We start from the raw sequence: 17,827 nt of genomic DNA on the forward strand, positions 1-17,827 counted from the left end.
GGCAGGGCAAGATTTCCACTCCTAGGGTTGGGGACCAGAGCCTCCTGCCCTGCCTATGGCTGCTCTGCCCTGCGGGCCCCTCGCAGCCCCCAGCCCTGGGGCACACGGGGTTTGGGCAGCAGGGAGGTTCAGCTCTCCAGCCCTTCCCCACAACAGGCACCACCAGCAGCGCGACTCTGACCACCCCACAGAGCTCAGCAGTGTTTCCTTTGGTGGGAGCTGATGGGAGCAGCACAGGCTCCAGCCTGTCCTCGTGTCCAGGCACCCCGCAGGAAAATGAGGTGAACAGAACGGCACTGCAACAGGGCCCAGAGCATCCCTGGTCCCAGATGCCGACCTCAGCCTTGTCTCTCCTTTAGGCCTTTACATGCACTGGTCTGGGCTTGACACACATAGGCAGACAGAGGTATCTGCAGCTAGCAAAGCAGTGCTTGATAACTGCACTCATGAATGGCATTGAGCCTTTGTGAGAAATCTCTGCCTAACTGAGCTGACACTTAATGCCAGGCCCCATTTTCAGCTTATCCCAATGTAAAAAAACTGTGCATGTTAGTGGAGAGCAAAGCAAACGGGGGCAGATACACACAGATGGCTTTCAAGACCACAGTAGTTATATTTGACAAAGGCATATCTTATTTTTTATTATTATTATCTTTGTTATTTTATTCTTATTTTCCTTATTGTTTTTCTCAGCCATCCTATAATTCATACTTTGTGTTCTGAGCATCTCAGACACTTGGATGTATAACTTTTGGGAGAATTCTGCTTCAGGGTAGTTAGATGTCTGCAATAGCTGGCTTGAAATCAGTGCAGACACTGCGCACACAACGTCTCCAGAATGTGGCCCTTTATTTCACAATGTCTGTCTCAGCCGTACATATGGAAACATCAGGTGTTTATTGGTGCCACAAACTAAGTTCATTAGGTCTCATCACAACGGATTGACTTGCAGTACCAGAGACACAGGACCAATTAGCTGATTAGAGGATTCAGTACTGAATATAGCTGTGTGACACTGCTGCCATTTTTAAACGGAGGAAATGGTGAATAATTCAAAGCGTCTTCTAATACTAAACAGTATTTTTTGGAACATAAGCCAGAGAGACAGGAGGGCACTTAGGAACGTGCTTTATTTTAAGGTTCTGAATAATTGCTCTGAAATCACACCTTGGGACATATAAGCCCATTTCAATTCAAAACCAGAGCCTCCAGTTCACAAATGAATACAGTTTTTGGCATCAGAAGTGATTTTGTGAAAGGAATTGAAGGAATAAAAAGGAATGTTCTTTCAAAGTGTTCTGCAGTATTCCATGCTAAGTATTGTAGCATCAGTTACCTGACCGCTTTGAGCTGTGCTCATACCATGCCATGTCTGAGGCACAGATCACTGCTGTCCTTTACCAGAAACTCCCAAATTTTCACCTGTGATTCAATGCACACAAACATATGCTCTCCTTGCTGTCTGACCTGGAGAGGCCAGCTCCAAGACACCATATGTTTTATGAATGCTCCAGCTTTGGGCAGTGCCATTTCTACTGCCTGTGACAGAAAAATAAATGAGCCGAGGTCCTTCTGGTGAGGAAAGCCTGCTCTTGCCATAGGGGCAGTTTGGTGACAGAGACACAACTTCCCAAAGGTAATTCATAATTTTTCCATCTCTTGGCTGAGGCCACGGATGTGGCCAGAGGGATGCCCCGTCCCCACAGGCATTCAAGGCCAGGCTGGATGTGGCTCTGGGCAGCCTGGTCTGCTGGCTGGCGACCAGCACATAGCAGGGGTTGGAAATGGATGGTCACTGTGCTCCTCCTCAACTCAGGCCATTCTATGATTCTGTGTTTCCTAACAGAAAGAACTGTTGGCGTTGATGTCTGCCAGTGGCTGCCTCCTGGCTGGCCGCATTTCAGCAAAGCAGAAAAGCACCCCTCTCCTTCCACAGCAAAATGTGCCAGACTTACTGTAAGATGCTTTGGGACACTCGGCCGGTAGGTGTCAGGAACAATTAATCCAATTCTCTCTGGTAGTTTCCTGACCACCTCCAAGCACCCTGCGTGCTCCCTGCGCCCTGTGCCAGGCTGTGTGGGCACAGCCCTACATGTGGAGCAGTGTCTGTGGGGCTCCTCAGCAGGAAGGCTGGGGCAGCTGTGTCACCAAGGGGCACGCTGAGGCAGCCACAGGCAGCACACGAGTGGAATGCCTGCAGCAGCCATTGGCATATTTGCAATGTGAAGGAAAGCATTGCTGTGGAAATGTATCTGATTCCAGAATTTCTTATGGCCAAGGGTTTCTCTCTAACTTGTTAGCTGAAAAAATAGACGGAAACATTCCAGCGTGGACTGAATTCAATGGTGCAGCAAACAGATGTGGTATTTTCTCCATTCTCTTTCAGACAAGAAATGCAGAGGTATTCTTATATTCTGTATTTCTTGTTACAGACAGAAAATTATCTCAGTGGTCTTTGCTTTGCATTGGACCCTTTCTCTCTCCACAGCTTTTCTAATAGAGCCACCAGAGCTGAAGTACAGGCGTGAATTTAGCATGCAGAAAACCCTAAGCCTCTCTGTAGGGATTATACAACTTAGGCTTTCACAGCAGGCTGAGACAAGGCTGTGTAAGGAAAGCCCTGAATTTACCTAAACTGTTTCCATGCAGTTTTCAGTCTGTGCTCTGTGGATTCTTACAAGCCTGCAGAGTACTTTGAAGATATTTCCAAAAAGTATCAAAGAAGAATAAACCCATTATCACTAAGCTTAAAATCTCTGCAGAGGCCAGAAAACTGTAAGAAAATTACTGGGGGGGGTCCACCAGTTGTTAAAAGTTGAAAACCATTGTTTTTGTTATAAAATGCATGGTGGGACAGCTTCTTTTGGGAACAACAGCAGTGAATTTGGGGTCCTCGTTTGCCAGTGAAGAGGCAGACTGGTTCAAAGTCGGACTCCAATGTGTCTGCACAGAGAAGTGATTCAAAATACTTACTCCAAAAATTCAAGGTTTGCAGGGATGTGAGAAAAGGATCTAACACAGGAGGCTGCATGCTGGCAAAAGCCAGCCAGCCCACACACAACATTAAAGGATGCCCTGATATTCCAGCTACAGGCACCTACAAACACTACATTAGGCTGCATTAACTGCTGATTCAAAGAGGCAAATAATGAATTTGGGAAAGAAAAGGAGATGAAGATTACAGTATGATCAGCAGCTGTTTTTTACTGTCACTGTTTCCTTTGCTAATGTTGCTGCTCACTAAAATCGTGTAGTTGGCTAGAGCTGGGCTTTTGAAAAGGCTGGAATGAATGATAAGATGGTGCCAAAAGGAAAACTCCCTGTGATCCTATAGCAGTGACAGAGCTGCTTGCAAATCAAATTATTTTAAAAGAAAAAAACATCAGAGGGATGTTGTGCCGGCACCATTAACGCCTCCTGTGCCATCCTGGGTAGGGAACGCAGGACGTCTGCTCAGCGATGAAGATGTATGTGTGTGTATGCAGTGATCCCACTCTGGGGAGCAGGAGGGGACCATTTCAGAACATGCACATCACTGGGGTTGTGTCCAAAGCCTTGTTCAGTGAATAAGTTGTCTGAGAGGTGCTACAATATTGTGGCTCCAGCAGCATCCATGCTCCTGGGGTCCTTCAGGCCGATGATGAAACTGTTGGTTCTCCTGGCCCCATGGACCAGGGAGAGCACTTTGACTTTATCCACTTCATGGCCCCTGGCTACAAGACATTCAATATCTTCTTCAGAAAATTCACCTGTAGGGATTTTAAAAGAGGGCTTTGTAACTGAAACCACTGCTGCCTTCGATGCAAAGCTCTGTCTTAACCCTGTTGGGATCTTCAGAGTGTATGAAACTGCCTGTGGCCTCTTGAGGAGGTGTCCAAGATGGGGTGAGGAGGCTGAGGCTGAGGAGGTCCAGCCTGCACTGCCCCAAGCACACCCTCAGCAGCAAAGGCTGCTCAGAGTTGGGCAATGCTCTGTGCAGGGGAGGAAAGGAGAAGATCCAGAATATCATTTAAATATGGAAAACTGTGGAAAACTGTCCTCTTTGAAAAGGGAAAAAGACATTGCTGGCACCCATCCTAGTGACTCTGTTTACGGAACAAAGGGCAGTCCTTGCTCTGAAGAGCTCTGTTACAAATAACAGCATTAACAGCCAGTCCTCAAAATGAGATGCAAAGCAACTCGAACACAAGCTGGCAAATGACAAACATTGTCGATTAGAATGTGATAAACCTCGGGCTGTTTGCTCTTCTGCTCTTATTTTGTTTATTTGGCATTTTTTAATTTCCATATAAATAGGAGTGCCTGAGGACACAGCGCAGGGGAAGCAGATGGACAAATCCAGCAGACTCACAGAAATACCATAGTGATTTAAGCACTGTAGATGTATCTTAACACAACCTTGTTGACATTGAACATCCAAATCTACAAATGAGGACTTTTTGAAGTTCTGGATTTGTTTTAATTACATTTTAGTTTTCCAGCTTGTGGGACACACTTCACAGCCGTTTCTACATTTTCCTCCTGAATAGGAAGGACTAGAAAGTTTGCTATTTTTTGTGTGTGCAATGAGAACCAAAATTCACTTACGGTTCACTCTGGTAAGATATGGATCTTTGTGAAAAACACCAAATAGACTAAGACTTCAGTAACAAGGACAAGAGCTGACAGTGCAGTTTCCACTGCCTCAGCACTGATGCTGAATTTCCAGCACTAAGATCACAGCCTTGTCCTGCGCCTTTGCCTGTTGGGATTCGAGAATGGAAAGTGAAAGAAAAGTATTTATGGGAGCAGTAATAACGTGTGTGAATATTTCCTAGCCTTTGGGATCTGTTTGAGTGAAAATACGATTGCGATATTTTTTCATTTGGATATCCACAGTGATGTCATATCGCCTGAAAGGTTTTCAGGAAAGGGACAAAACTGCTGCTAGGAGGTGGGCTGGGACAGAGGAGAACCTACAAGAATTTGGACAGGCGGTGGTGGGGAGGCGAGGGAGCACTCCCCAGACCACAGCATGGCTCGGCACGGTCCCCAAGCTTTCAAGAAGCAAGGCTGCCACTTTCTGTCTGCCCCAAACCTCCGGACCAAGGATCCTGTGGCCTGGTGAGCCGTGCACTGGGCTGTCACATTTCCATGGCAGCATCCCAAGGAAGTGCTGCCACTCTCCTACACACGCCGGACTCGCGGGCCGCACCGCACCCTCTGCCCATACTCACTGTCAACCTGCAAGGTGTTGGACTGAAGCTGTGGGTGAAGACGACCAAGAGACAAACTTTCACTCAGATTCTTGTTGAACGCTAACACATTAACCAAGACCTGCAAGAGAATAAAAGACCCCAAATAATAAAAACGTAAAGAGAATAGGAAAAGTGAGCTTCCTGAGCATCCTTCTTATTTGTAGCTCCAACATCTGCAAATGCGGCAGGCAAAGAAGAACGCAAACTTTTTGCCAAACTGCATGAACTAATGCAGGTCTTCACAACATGAAGAGAACCTTGAAATACAGCCTATATATTGTGGGAAAAGTGGTACATTTCAGGCTCACATGGGCAATCTGTCACACAGTTCCTGCTAAATTAGGAGAGTTGTTAGTCTGGAACATGACATAATCTCTAAAAATGATTTCTTTATGCCAAAATATCAGCATGTGACTTCTAACAAAGCATAAGGAAGCAATGGTTGGCTTTAATTTTGCCCTGAATGATGCCTTCCAAGAGATAAGGAAGAGAGGAACCAAATTTATTTTTAATAATATGGTACTGTTGCACAAATAATGAAGCTACTGGCACATGCTTCACTCAGTTACAAATAATAAATTATGAGGAGCTCCCCAGTATGTAGTGAACGCTGAGCAGGGTAGAACTTAGTCTGGACACACCAAAATGCATTTTTCACAAGGTAAAAGGAGCTACACGCACAGAGGCACACAGCCTAGAACATCAGGATGGACAGTTTGTGCTGCAACACGGGACCCTGCTCAGTACTGCTCAGCAGCTCTGTGAGGAGGTGGGCACCCAGACACAGCACTGACCTGAATGATGCCGCTCAAGGCTTTGTCCCCACTGTTAGCTCCCAGACTCAGGTACGTTCCGCACATCCCCTCCGATGGCCTCACAATGGTGGGCAACAAGAAAGACAGGGGCCGTTTCCGAGGCTGGATGAGATTTTGCTGCAGGAAAGATGTACCAAAAACATTCAGCAAGGAGCTGTGCAGGTTAACTTCTTACTCCTTCTGCTGGAGCCAGCAATTGCACCTGTGCAGTTTTAAAGGCTGTTATTGTCACTGCTGCCATCATGCTCTCTGAAGTTAACAGGACCCAGCCTGTTTCATGCTCTCAAAGCTGTCTTACAGAAGATATACAGAGCCATTTACCAACTCCTAATGTACCAACATAGAAAACTGGGACAATTTTTCAATACATGGTAAGAAGAATCAACAAGGCAGTGCTAGATGCTACCAGTACTGGTCTGTAATTGTTTCTTTCTAAGACCTGATGATTTTTCTTCTACCATTTATTATCTTAAAATCTGCAAAGCAGTAATTCATAATGAGTTATTAATTGAAGTCCCCAGAGGACAATTGCTCCAAAGTGCATCTGGGCTACAGGAAAAATAGCTACCTGCAACACACAGCTGTGCTATGCTGTGGCAACACCACATTATAGTGATAACTGATGCACATGTAGCTTCCTGCTTACTCTATCTCAGCATTTCATATAGTGAAAAGATAGGAGCTTTCTATAGACAGCTCTCTCTAAGTTATTAATAAGCCACCAAATAATCTCACCACTGTGGAGATGGGATTGCAATTAATAAGGATAGTGCAGGCAGCTCAAATAGAGAATTTGTTGTGCTGTTCATTACCGGCCTGGGAATGGAGTGGTTTGTTGTTTTGTTTTGCCAGGAGAAGTCCAACATCTGGCTGTTCAGGAGCACTCCAGAGGCTGTCATTATTCCACTACCAAATGGGCGATTCAAAGAACTGAAAAGAAATGAGAAGAAATCTCATACAATTCTTCACAGTGTACACATCGAGGCCTTCAGTCATGCAATTTTCTGTCCCTTTTTGGCTTGACAGAGTCTGCCACGGTATTTTAAGATGTGCACAGCAGAACTCTCCATGTATTTAGGGACAGGCACTGTAACCATGTGGGTGACAGAGGATGAGCCCCTCCCTGTGTTCAAGGATTCCCCCCCAGCGGTGGGTCTGCCTCCAGGCTGCTGAATGCATCTGTAGCCTCTCTAGGGAGCAGAGCGAGGCCAGTGAAGGCACCTGAGAGCCATGGATAGAGCTGGTAGAGCTGCGCAGTGTGGAGCAGCACCTCGGGGCCTTCTCAGCTCCACCCCAGCTTTTCCTCTCCTCCTGTTGCAGGACTAAGTGTTGGAGCAGCCCCACGGGGCCGGGGACTTTGGGAATGCCATTCTTACAGTAAGGATCCATACAAAATCCTCACGTGGCTACAAGTCTTGCCTAGGAAAGTGCAGTCTCTCCCCTTCAGGGTTTCTGGAGGAAGAACATGGGCCAGCCCAGCATGCTGGACACCACAGCTCTGGGCTGGGTTGTGTGGGAGCAAAGCTCCCGCTCCATCTGACAGCAGCCCAGGTCTGGCTCTGTCCTGCCCTGCTGAACCTGCCTGCTTCTTCCTGCTCCCATCCTCTGAGCGCGTTGTGAAGTAAATCCTTTACCTTACGGCTGCAACAATGAAGTCATCGGGTCCCATGACGAGAACCTGGCTGGCAGCCGCTCCGCTCTCCACAGAGAAGTGAGGCAGGCGGAGATCCGATGAGAAGGGCTGGGACTCATTTATCAGCTGGCGCAGGGAATCAGCCTCTGATTTACTTCAGCGGTGAGGAAGGGAAGGAGAAAAGAAGGAGATGAGCGCAGGAGGCCAGATATCTCTTGGTCTCTTGGTGGGGGGTTCATTTACACAGCTGCAGGATCGCTTCACGGTGCAGCCTGGCACTGCAGGCAGGGAACCACCCCGCTCAGCAGCAGAAGGAGACGAGGTGGCTCTGCCACAGCCACCAACATCCTGGGCTCTACCCGTGGACATGGACTCCACCCTGGGAGATGAGAGGTGCCGCCACTGGCAGAGCGCTGGTTCCCTGTGTGCAGAGAAGGGCGAGACAGAGCCAGCTCTGTCCACCTGCTGTGGTTGCACCTGGCTCTGCAGGAAGCTGGGCTGCAGTCCCAGGTCTGGCTGCTCCCACGCCTCTGGGTGTGCTGCAAAGGCAGCCTGTCCGACCCCCGAGATGGAAAACTTAGGGAGATCAGAAAGCAGGAGGAGCCCTCAACAGTAAGCAGGACCTCTGTGTGAGGACATCCTGTGAGGACATCTCCACAGCCTGTGGCATCAGCTGTGATCCTCGTGGGAGGGTGAGCATGAGGACTGAGCTTTCCTCAGTAAAATAGAAATGGAAAAAACTCAGGTTTCCTTGTGTGCAGGAAAGAGGAAATGCAGGAACGATACCCAAACCACAGACCTTGCAACCACCAACGTGCCCTTCAGCCTCAGACCTACCTCAGCATGCTTTCTGCAGCGCGAACGATGGATGCATCGTCGGATGGGTCTCCCAAGTTGCTAGCTAGACTCAGAGCGATTTTTAATGTCTAAATCAAACACACAAAGAAGGAGACACAGGACATCACTTAGGTGGTATTGGAAATATCACTTCTGATACTCCGAACAGGAGGTACCTGCTCTTCCAGCATGTTGTCCAAAGCCCATGAACTCAAAGGTCTGCCTCAGTGAAAAGGGCTGCCACACGTGGGCATGGGGATCAAAGGGGGTCAGATTTTCATGGCAAACTGCATGCAGGGAGAGGCAAGTGTATCAAGTAGTACTTGTGTACATTCCACCTTCCAGGCAGTGTTTTCCAGCTGGCTTAGCCCAGCTATGGTTCAGCAGTATTGCCAGCTGGCAGACAGGATCACCAGCATGCAACTTTCGTTCTATTTCTTTCTTTCTGCTCCTAAATGGTCACCACAATAGAATAGATCACACCAAATCCCAGTGGGAAAATGGGTCCTGGGCTTGCTGTTTCCTCTAGGATGGCACAAGACTGCCAGTTTTCAGGTCATGCCATTTTCATTCAAGTTTCAAAAGGGCTCATTTCCATTTTGATACGCACCGCTCATCAACAACCAGTCTTGAAATGCCATACTTTATCTTGTGATGTACAATTCAGAGCATGATTAACTTCTGGACAAGGTGGTGTTTCCATGAAACCATGACCACCATAGCATAAGTAGGATGTACAAGCAGCTTGGTGGCCATTGAGGAGCTTGCAAGAGCAAGCAGAGCATATGTCAAACCCGTGGGCTCTCGTTAAAGACATCTTGGTCATTGCTGCCCCAGGGATGATTTAGCACTGAATCTCAGCAATGTGATCAGCTTTGCAATCCTGAGAAATCAGGATTACTTGTGTCCTGAAGTGAATGCCCTTTATCTAGAGGCTGCTGCTCCTCACCTGTGACATGATAACTAGTGAATGAAACTCTTTGTCAGGTGTAAATGCAGCACAAACAGATCCATTTAAAGTTCCCTGAAGAGTACTCAAAATAACTTTTCTGAGTCATCCTTCTCAGCCTCTTCATAGTTCCAGCAGCATGTAACACCCCCAGTTGCTGTATTTTTGCTAAGGCAGTAACTTTCCTGTGCTGTGCAAGCTGTCCTCTACAAAAGCCTCTGTAGCATAAAAGGTGGAAGAAATCAGTGGGATACCATTAGATGCTGTAGGGTCATTCTCACATACAGGAAGTGGGCAAAAGCCACAATCTGGTCTTCCAAAAAGGCTCTGCTTAAGCTAGAAAGAGTTCAGCTGAGCAGGGGGCTCCAGCATCTGCACCTATCTGAGGCTGCAGCACAGCTCAGATTTACACCTTAGCAGTCTATTTGCTCATTCTCCTCTGGGAATCACCTACAAACACTTTTGTACAATCAAGGAATAAATGAATCATTCTCTAGCAGCACAACAAAGTCAGCCAAATGCTGACTCTCCTCTTACCTCTGCAATCCAGTGCAAGATGTTCCCCCTGGATGCTAGATTTGTGATGTTAAAGCCCTCGAGGATATTCAGTGCTGTGATCAGAGCAGGACCTGCATGTGGAGGTGGGGGACTCAAAACAAGATGACCTGTGAAGAGAAGAAACCTCCAGGTGCATCAATTGCAGTAGGTAACTGCAGGAAACTCCCTGGAGGGCTTTTCTGCAGATGTGTTACACTGTCACCTCCTATCAGGTGAAGTGCATGGCAGTGGGTCAGGCAGCAGTGCTTACCTCGGTAGATCGTGTGGACGGGACTCTCCACTGTAACACTGTAATTGCTGAAGTCTTCCTCCTCCAAGACTCCTCCATAGTTTTGGACCTGAGTAGGAGAGCAAGGCAGCGCACGCTGAGAAAGCTGGGTCGAGGCTCCTGCTGGCCTGGGTGAGCCATCTCTGTGTTGCTAAGCAACTGACACGAGACCCCTGAGCCACGTTCTACAGGATCCCCTGAAAATGTGTACTTTCATGGCCTTGGTGGCTTGGCAAACCGTTCACCAGCACTGGAAAGCTCTGCAGCTCATCTTCAAAACGCCACACCACGGCTGCCTGCAGTTCAGCCTACCCACCAGGAGGGGATGAGCACTGCCCTGCAGCCTTCTCTGGGTGGCAAGGATGAATACACTAAAGGCTATGAAGCGTCTGAATACTGCCAGGAAGGACACCGGGTGCAGCAGATTTCCATCAAGAGAAATCTTTAGTTCCCGATTTCCACCCTATTTTAACTGTAGCAGGTGATAAGGGGGATTGCTGTACCCTTGGTCTTCCCATTATGCTTTTTCCCTGGGTTGGTAATTTTCATGTATTCAGTAAAGGTGGGTAATTCTCTCCACTGCAGGTCCTCAGTGCTTGAATTACGATGGAGATGAGTTAGGGCCATCATGACAGCACTCTGCTGGCCTTAAAAGTCCCCTGGCACAAGTAACGCTCTTAGTCACGGTACAGGTGTTACCGTATTCAGATCATTCCCTGGAGAGCACTACTCTGTGCATTCCCACCTCAGGACTGAAACAAAGGGCTGTGTGCTTGGGTGATTTTCCACCCCTCCCTTCACTGAAACAATAAACACTGTGAAGCTGATGTGGGAAGCCAGCACTTTGCTCTGTAACTAAACGTGGAATAGAACACCTGATCCCAGAGCTTGCTGGGCTCTTTGTGGTGCAGCCCCAGAGTTGGGGTTCCTTGAATCACCAGCCTGGGACTCTTCCTATTCCTCATTCTCTGCCTCTGCGGTTGTCCATGTGAAGCAGCAGAGAAGGTTTCCTAACACACAGCTCCTATCTAAGGATTGAGCTGAATAAACCCATCCCAGACTACTGAAAATACACTGAAGGAGCATCACATGAAGAACGGTAGCCAGGAAAAATGGTGCCACCAGCCATCCTGACTGCAGCTACCTAGGTATAAAAGTAGATTTCCAGTATTGTCTACATGAAAGGACTCTTAGCACACTAGTGAAAATTTGTATAGCTGTCACTGTGGCCAGAGCAGGTTGGGTTGTTTTTTGCTTTGTCTGCCATTGCTATATTTTGAGAGCACAACTAGCAGCAGGAGTAGCTAGCAGACAGGGCTCACCTCAGAGATGATCTCCTGGCTCAAGTTTCCACTGTAGAAGGCTGAAGTCCCTTCTGCTCCCACTAGCTCCAAGACAGCTGCGAGGTCCAGGCGCCTCACAAACATGCCAGGCAACAAAGGCTGGCCATCCGGCAGGAAGGTCTCCCGAAACTTGTCGGAGTAGTTCAGGTCTTTAAGCTCACTCACAGCTTTGGCTGTGGGAGAGAAGGAGAGGGGCAGAGAGGGACATCCAGAAACCCCAGGATGCATGGATGTGCAGGGGACCTGGGATCTTGCTGCTGTCTCTTCCAAACCAGAGAGCCAGAATGCAAGGGATGGATCACAGCCCCGCTACAGCTGGGAAGGAAATCCAAAGAAATTCTGCCACCTTCTCACTGCCCTGACAAAGGGCTCCAGGTTTGCTGTCACTGCACACCTCTTGCAGACCCCTGCTTTGTCTTGCTCCCTCCACCACCCATTCCCAGATCCAAGGCACTCTGATTTCCCACGCACAACCACCTGAGCTGTCTCAAGCCCTGCAAGAAGCCGCCATCACAGTGGGCTCCTCTGTGCTGTGTGCCACCTCAGCTCCCCAGCATGTGCTCACCTAAGTCGTGCGTGATGTTAAATCCGTCCTGGGCAACGGCAGCCACGAGGCCCAGCAGCTGTGACCAGGGGAGCCTGCAAAATGAGGGCAGCCAAGGAGACATGTGCCAATGTGGATTGGTGGGGCAGACAAGCTCTCAGCAAGCTGGGCTCAGGGCTAGCAGTGGCCAAAACAAGCACGGGGCTTTTAGTGGGTTGTTTCTTTCAAGCAGGTTTCATGATGTACCCCAGAGGAAAACATCAGTGCAAAGATAGGAAAATGGGCATCTCTGGAGCAAAATGTCACATCCCTGAGCAAGCTATTCAGACTCCCTCTCTCAGTGCTCTAGCAGGGCATCAAGCACAACTGCATTTCTCAGGATCCAGCTAAAGAGAGAGCTGAGAATGCATGAAAATGCATGAAAATGTTATTCACATGTTTCTAAGAGCATTAATTGTCCATCTCCTTGGAGGGCATGTGAAAGAACTTCACTGTGCTGAAAACCCGACCTAGCTGAATTCTTTTGTTAAATAAAGCACCAAAACTTGGGTGCATTTTTCAGCATGAGCCTCTGAGAACCTGTTAGCTGATGACTGGTGGCTGAGGGCATGCTCTGATGGAGAGCTGCTGTGAGGGAGCCTGGGGCACAGAGTGTGCAGGGTGGGCTCTTACCTGCCATGCAGCTGGTGTGCCCGGTGCATGCCTTGCAGCGTGCCTGGCACCCCCACGAGCAAACCTGGCTGCAGAAAGGGAAAGGTGAAAAAGAAGAGTGAAATGCAGGGCCCCTGGCTGCTAGTCGAGGAGCTGCGAGTAATGCTCACAGAAAGTGTTTGGTCTCTAAGGAAAGTGGAAGAGCTCTGTGGCAAGACACTAAATTAGGAAACAAGTCTTCGGAAGGAATGAGGAAACTTCATCCCAGCGTCAGTCCAATTTGGTCAGGAGAAATAACCCATCTGAATGACGTGGGACCTTGCTCCCTTATGGCACATTTGTTCTCCCAGATCACCACTGCCAGAAGTTGCCTCACTCCCTGCCCCAACCAGCCTCTCTGCTCTCCGTGCCCTGCAGGCTCCAGGTCTTCTGGAGGTGGTGCGGGAGGGTTTCCCTTGGCTCCCCATGCTCACAGGGCCCTGGGCCTCCCATGGCAGCCTCCTGTCACTTCCCTGGGCCTCTTTCACACTGAGAGGCCAACGAGAGGGCCCCAGCCTACCGGTCCTGCTGCAGGGCTCCTCACCTTGCTGTCCTTCAGCAGATCGCAGTCCGGCGGGATGCCCAATGGAGCCACCTCACGGAAGTCGATCACCTGGCTCTGGTTCTTCCGGATGTCATGGACCAGCATCACCCCACCCCTGTGGTGAGGACGGGGTCAGTCATGGCATCGGCTGTCCCCACTGCCACCATTGCCACAAAGGCCATGCAAAGAGCAGATCCTCATCGGGGATGAAGCTGGTCAGTGCCTGCCAGCATGGCCAGAGGGCTGCTGGCCCTGTTCCACCACCAGGTTGGACTGCGTGGGATTTTCCTTCTAATCCTGACTGGTTTGCAACAAAAAAGGGTTTACTTACAACGGAGCAATATCTTGCCCAGCCTGGAGGTGCTGTGGGCTGGGTTTGTGCAATGTCCTGCACCTCCTGTAGCTCAGGGACACTGGGAGCAGAGGGGAGGTGGGGCCAGCTGGGATGGAAGTTGGGCTCCAGCTGGCGAGGAGCAGAGCCTAGCCAGAGAAGTGTGGATATCTGCAGCGAGCCAAAGCCTGAGTGCTGCCAGCTCCTGGCACCCTGCACAGGGGCTCAGCTGCACACAAGCGCTCCCCAGCCCTCTCCAGCCCATGTCTGGAACTTTCCTGGCAGCTGCTACTGTAGTTACAGGGATCTATGTCCCTCGCTGTGGGGCCGGACCCTGCTAGGAGGACACACGGGAGCAGCTGGCACCTACCCGCCAATGCCTGAGGTGTGGGGGTTCACCACTCCTGCGCAGAGCACTGATGCGATGGCCGCGTCCACCGAGGAGCCCTGCTTGCTGAGCACCTCGACGCCCAGTGCTGTGCAGCGGGCAGCATCCGTCACCACAGCCCCACGCTGAAAGAGCTGCCAATGGAGAGAGGATTGCCCAGCTCTCACCTGCGAGGAGCTGCAATCTGAGTGCCATTAAGAGTGCAAGAAATTGAAAAGAGCAAAGCTCTCCCATTCCTGAATGTGCAGCCAGCTCAGCCCTGCTGTGTGGGACGCGGTGATGGCGGCCGTGACCACAGGGTGCCTCGTGGCTGATTCAGGCTGCGGCAGGAAATGTTCTGCAGCACATCTCTCCAGGAGATGGTGTGACCCCATGACCACCCTGCATCTGCTTTGCACCACCCCACATGAGGGGTCAGCAGGAGGTGTGGTTCCGATCTCAGCAATTCCCCTGCATGGAGCCTTCCAGAGACGGGCTCTCACACGAGGATCCCTAAAACTCTGCAGGTGGAGCTGTGGGAGAGCTGCCTCTGCTGCTCAGAGAACTGCTCTCAGAAAGTATTCCCACCCAGCTTGGACACCACTGGGCACACAGCAGGGAAAAAAAAAAAAGCAGGGAAAGCTTTCAGGCAGTTGTGGGTAGGGTTGCATACTCAGCACCGGGTTCTCACTGATGCTGCTAGGGCCAATCTGCTGGCAAGAAGGGAGGTGAGGGAACGTGCTTGTCCCTGTCCGAAACCCATGGCATGCTGCAAAGCCTCCTTCTTACCTGAGGGTCTCCAAAGTAGATCTGCATGATCAAGGCCACCGTGACCCCTGTGGCGAAGGTGAGGCAGGCAGTGATGATGACGGTCAGCCCGTCCTGCCGGCAGCTGCAGTCTGCAGAGAAGGGGTCCTTGCTGGTCTCTCGCAGGGGGGACGCATCCTGGCTGCCCATCTCCGAGGAGGACGAGGGCAGGCGCTGGAGGCGCGCGGACTTCAGGAAGGAGTCTGGGTCTTTGTGGGCAGCAAGGAGACAATAAGAATTAGCGATTGAGCAACACGGGGCTCCTGTTGCGCAGTTTACCTGGCACTAGTGTTACACCATGCCGCATCCCGCAGGGCTTATTATTTTCCCCATTGGTATGAGCTCTCAATAGACTTTCTGGCTCAGGTGCCACTCCAGGTTGTTTTATTGTTCACTTCCTTTAGCTCAAGCTATCCCAAGATTACTTTCCTGGAGATTAAGAGGCGGAAAAAGCTGAATTTTTCCCCACGCACCATTCTTTAGGGCCAGACCCATGATTACTGCCCTGTTTCGATGGGTTCTAACACAGCGCTGACTTGCAAACAGGTCTCAGAAATGCAGCAGAACTGAATATTCCAACTTAGAAAGGCAGCAGCCATATCTGGAGCACCTTAGCAAAACAGACTCAGGCACAAGAAACACATCCACTGACTCTCGATGAAGTGAGAACAGAAAAGAGCAAGCCTGCAAATGGGACCTCTGCAGGTCCCCCAGCCCTGGCTGCAGAGAAGGCTCTGTGTGAGTCTCTCCCTTCCTCTGGCTGGTGAGGCTCACTGAGATCCAGCAGGGTGCTGAATGCTCAGCCTCGTGGTGGTGAACACAATGGGAAAATTTTGCTTGGCAGCAAGCAAAGCTCAGGATGATCAAAAGGTCTGAGAAATGCCTGGGCTCTCGGCTCACATCAGCTCTGAGGGGTAGGCTGGCTCAGCACCCTGGGCATCACCGCATTCCCATCCCTACCAGGCACCGTACCGCTCCAAGCCAGGAGCTCCCGGGTGAGCAGGTCCAAGCGGGCAGGGCTGCAGCATGCAGTGGTGTTCCTGGTGTGGGTGGAGGGAAAACCTTTTGAGGAGTGTCACAGATGTCCCACAGGACCTTGGGCAACTGCTCAGCTTGCATGGCTGCAGTGCTATGCTGGGACAGCATGGCCATGATGCGGTGCAGGGGGTTGGTCCAGTCAGAATGCCCCAGCACCAACATTCACCCTCCTTGGCCCTCAGACCCCACCTGACTCTCAGAGAAGCCATGAAGGAGACCTGGTTTTATGTGGAGACCAGCACTGTGGGGACACAGGCCCACCTCAGCTCTGGATGTGCTGTGGTGGGGACAGCAGAGGCCGGAGCTGCTTGCAGGTGGGGACACTGCAATCCCCTGAGGTGGTTACTCTGTGCCCACCAGCACTACAGGGACACCGGTTAGCAATGCCTTCTGTGCTGCAGAACCCAAAGGTCTGGATTCCCTGCCCCAGGAGCCTGGCAGATTAAGTGATATGAAGAAGCATGGATGGTTTTTCTAAGACACACACAGTGTCAGATGAGTGTGAGGCTCCACGTAGCAGCACAGGAGACTCATGCAGCTCTTCCAGGTGGCACCTGGGGATGTGGTGGAGACACACAACCAACGGGACCTCCACACAAATCTCTGCTAGTGCCCCCCATGCAAAAGGAGAGATTTGGCACTGCTCCTGCCAAACTTCACCTCACATCCAAAGGCACTGGGGTGCTGTGGGGAATGGGATGGCAACAGACGATGGAAACTGCACTCAGTTCACAGCACAATGAGGCCACAGACAAGGTGTGAGCAGGGCTGACGTCCATCTGCAGGCTACAGAGCGGCCCAGGAGCAGCGTGCACTTGGGCTGTGGGTCCATTTGTGAGCAGGCATCAGTCCTCACAGTCAAACCTTCCTGTGAGCCACTGGCCAAGCTGGGAGCAGGCCCTGGGGACAGCGCAGCCTCGTGGCAATGAACTGCGGCCCAGGGTGCACACAAGGAAGAACTTGGGGTGGAAACCACCTGGTGGTGGGGTCTTTGGGGACCTCATGCAGTGATGGATTCTGTTGCTTGCAGAAACATGAAATGGAGGAGAAAAAAACAGGACTGACTATTTACAAGAAAGTAATAAAATAAAATAAAAAGGCAAAAGGTTTTCACAAGCATAAAAAGAACACCTGACTTTATTAAAGCCATGCATCTGTCACGATGGAGCGCCGGCTCCTCGCAAAACCCCTCGCGCCTGCTGCTCGCGCGGCTGTCAGGGCAGCTCCAGCGCGTTTGCGGTGGGAATGCGGAACGTGGAAACGAGCGGAGGATGAACGACGCAGAGCCGCGGCGTGACGGAGCCCCGCGGGACGAGGGGACGATACGAGGCGGCTCCGAAGGGCGGCCGTGGGGCAGCGCCGCCGGCGGGGCTGGGCGGGGGGGGAAGGGGGCGGCCGCCGGGGAGACCGCGGACGGACGGGCGGGTCGAGAGGGCCGCCCTCCAGCGCGGGGGTCCCGGGACGCGGGCGCGGCGGGGCCGGGAGCATGCGGGGCCGGGGCCGGGCCGCCGCCCCTCACCCGTGTCCTGCTCGCCCAGGAACGCGTCCTCCTCCTTCCGGGCGCGGAGGCCGCCCTCGGGGGCGCCGCCCGCCTCCTCCTCGGGCAGCCGGGGGAAGCTGGTGATGCTCATGTAGTCCACGGGCGAGTAGGCGCCCAGCGCGCGCTGCCGACCCCCCGCCGCCTCGGCCTCGGGCGCCGCCATCCCGCCCCGCCGCCCCGCGCCGCCGGAAGGGGCCGGGCCGCGCCGCAGCCTCCGCCGGGGCGGAGCCGCTCCCGGGACGGGGTGGGAGCCGCACGCCGTCAGCCCGCGGGCCGGCGCTCGGCTCCGCGTCGTGCGGCTCCGCGCCGTTCTGCTCGCGCCCGCC

The 17,827-nt window shown here is 51.5% G+C and overlaps 1 protein-coding gene across 1 annotated transcript; it reads right to left on the reverse strand.

Annotated features, from left to right (window-relative positions):
- Positions 1-830: 830 nt before the first annotated feature.
- On the reverse strand, positions 831-17,674 carry GGT7 (gamma-glutamyltransferase 7). Its single transcript, XM_052683701.1, has 15 exons — positions 17,481-17,674; positions 14,906-15,132; positions 14,120-14,271; positions 13,419-13,533; positions 12,857-12,924; positions 12,206-12,279; positions 11,620-11,813; positions 10,280-10,367; positions 10,009-10,136; positions 8,523-8,611; positions 7,687-7,839; positions 6,865-6,982; positions 6,032-6,169; positions 5,217-5,316; positions 831-3,749 (listed from the first exon to the last, which is right to left on the reverse strand). The coding sequence occupies exons 1-15, from the start codon at positions 17,662-17,664 to the stop codon at positions 3,586-3,588; spliced, it is 1,992 nt and encodes a 663-aa protein (XP_052539661.1). The 5' UTR covers positions 17,665-17,674; the 3' UTR covers positions 831-3,585.
- Between the last annotated feature and the right edge of the window lie 153 nt (positions 17,675-17,827).

The sequence above is a fragment of the Tympanuchus pallidicinctus genome, unplaced genomic scaffold, assembly GCF_026119805.1.
Source record: "Tympanuchus pallidicinctus isolate F22 unplaced genomic scaffold, pur_lepc_1.0 scaffold20, whole genome shotgun sequence".
Taxonomy (NCBI): domain Eukaryota; kingdom Metazoa; phylum Chordata; class Aves; order Galliformes; family Phasianidae; genus Tympanuchus; species Tympanuchus pallidicinctus.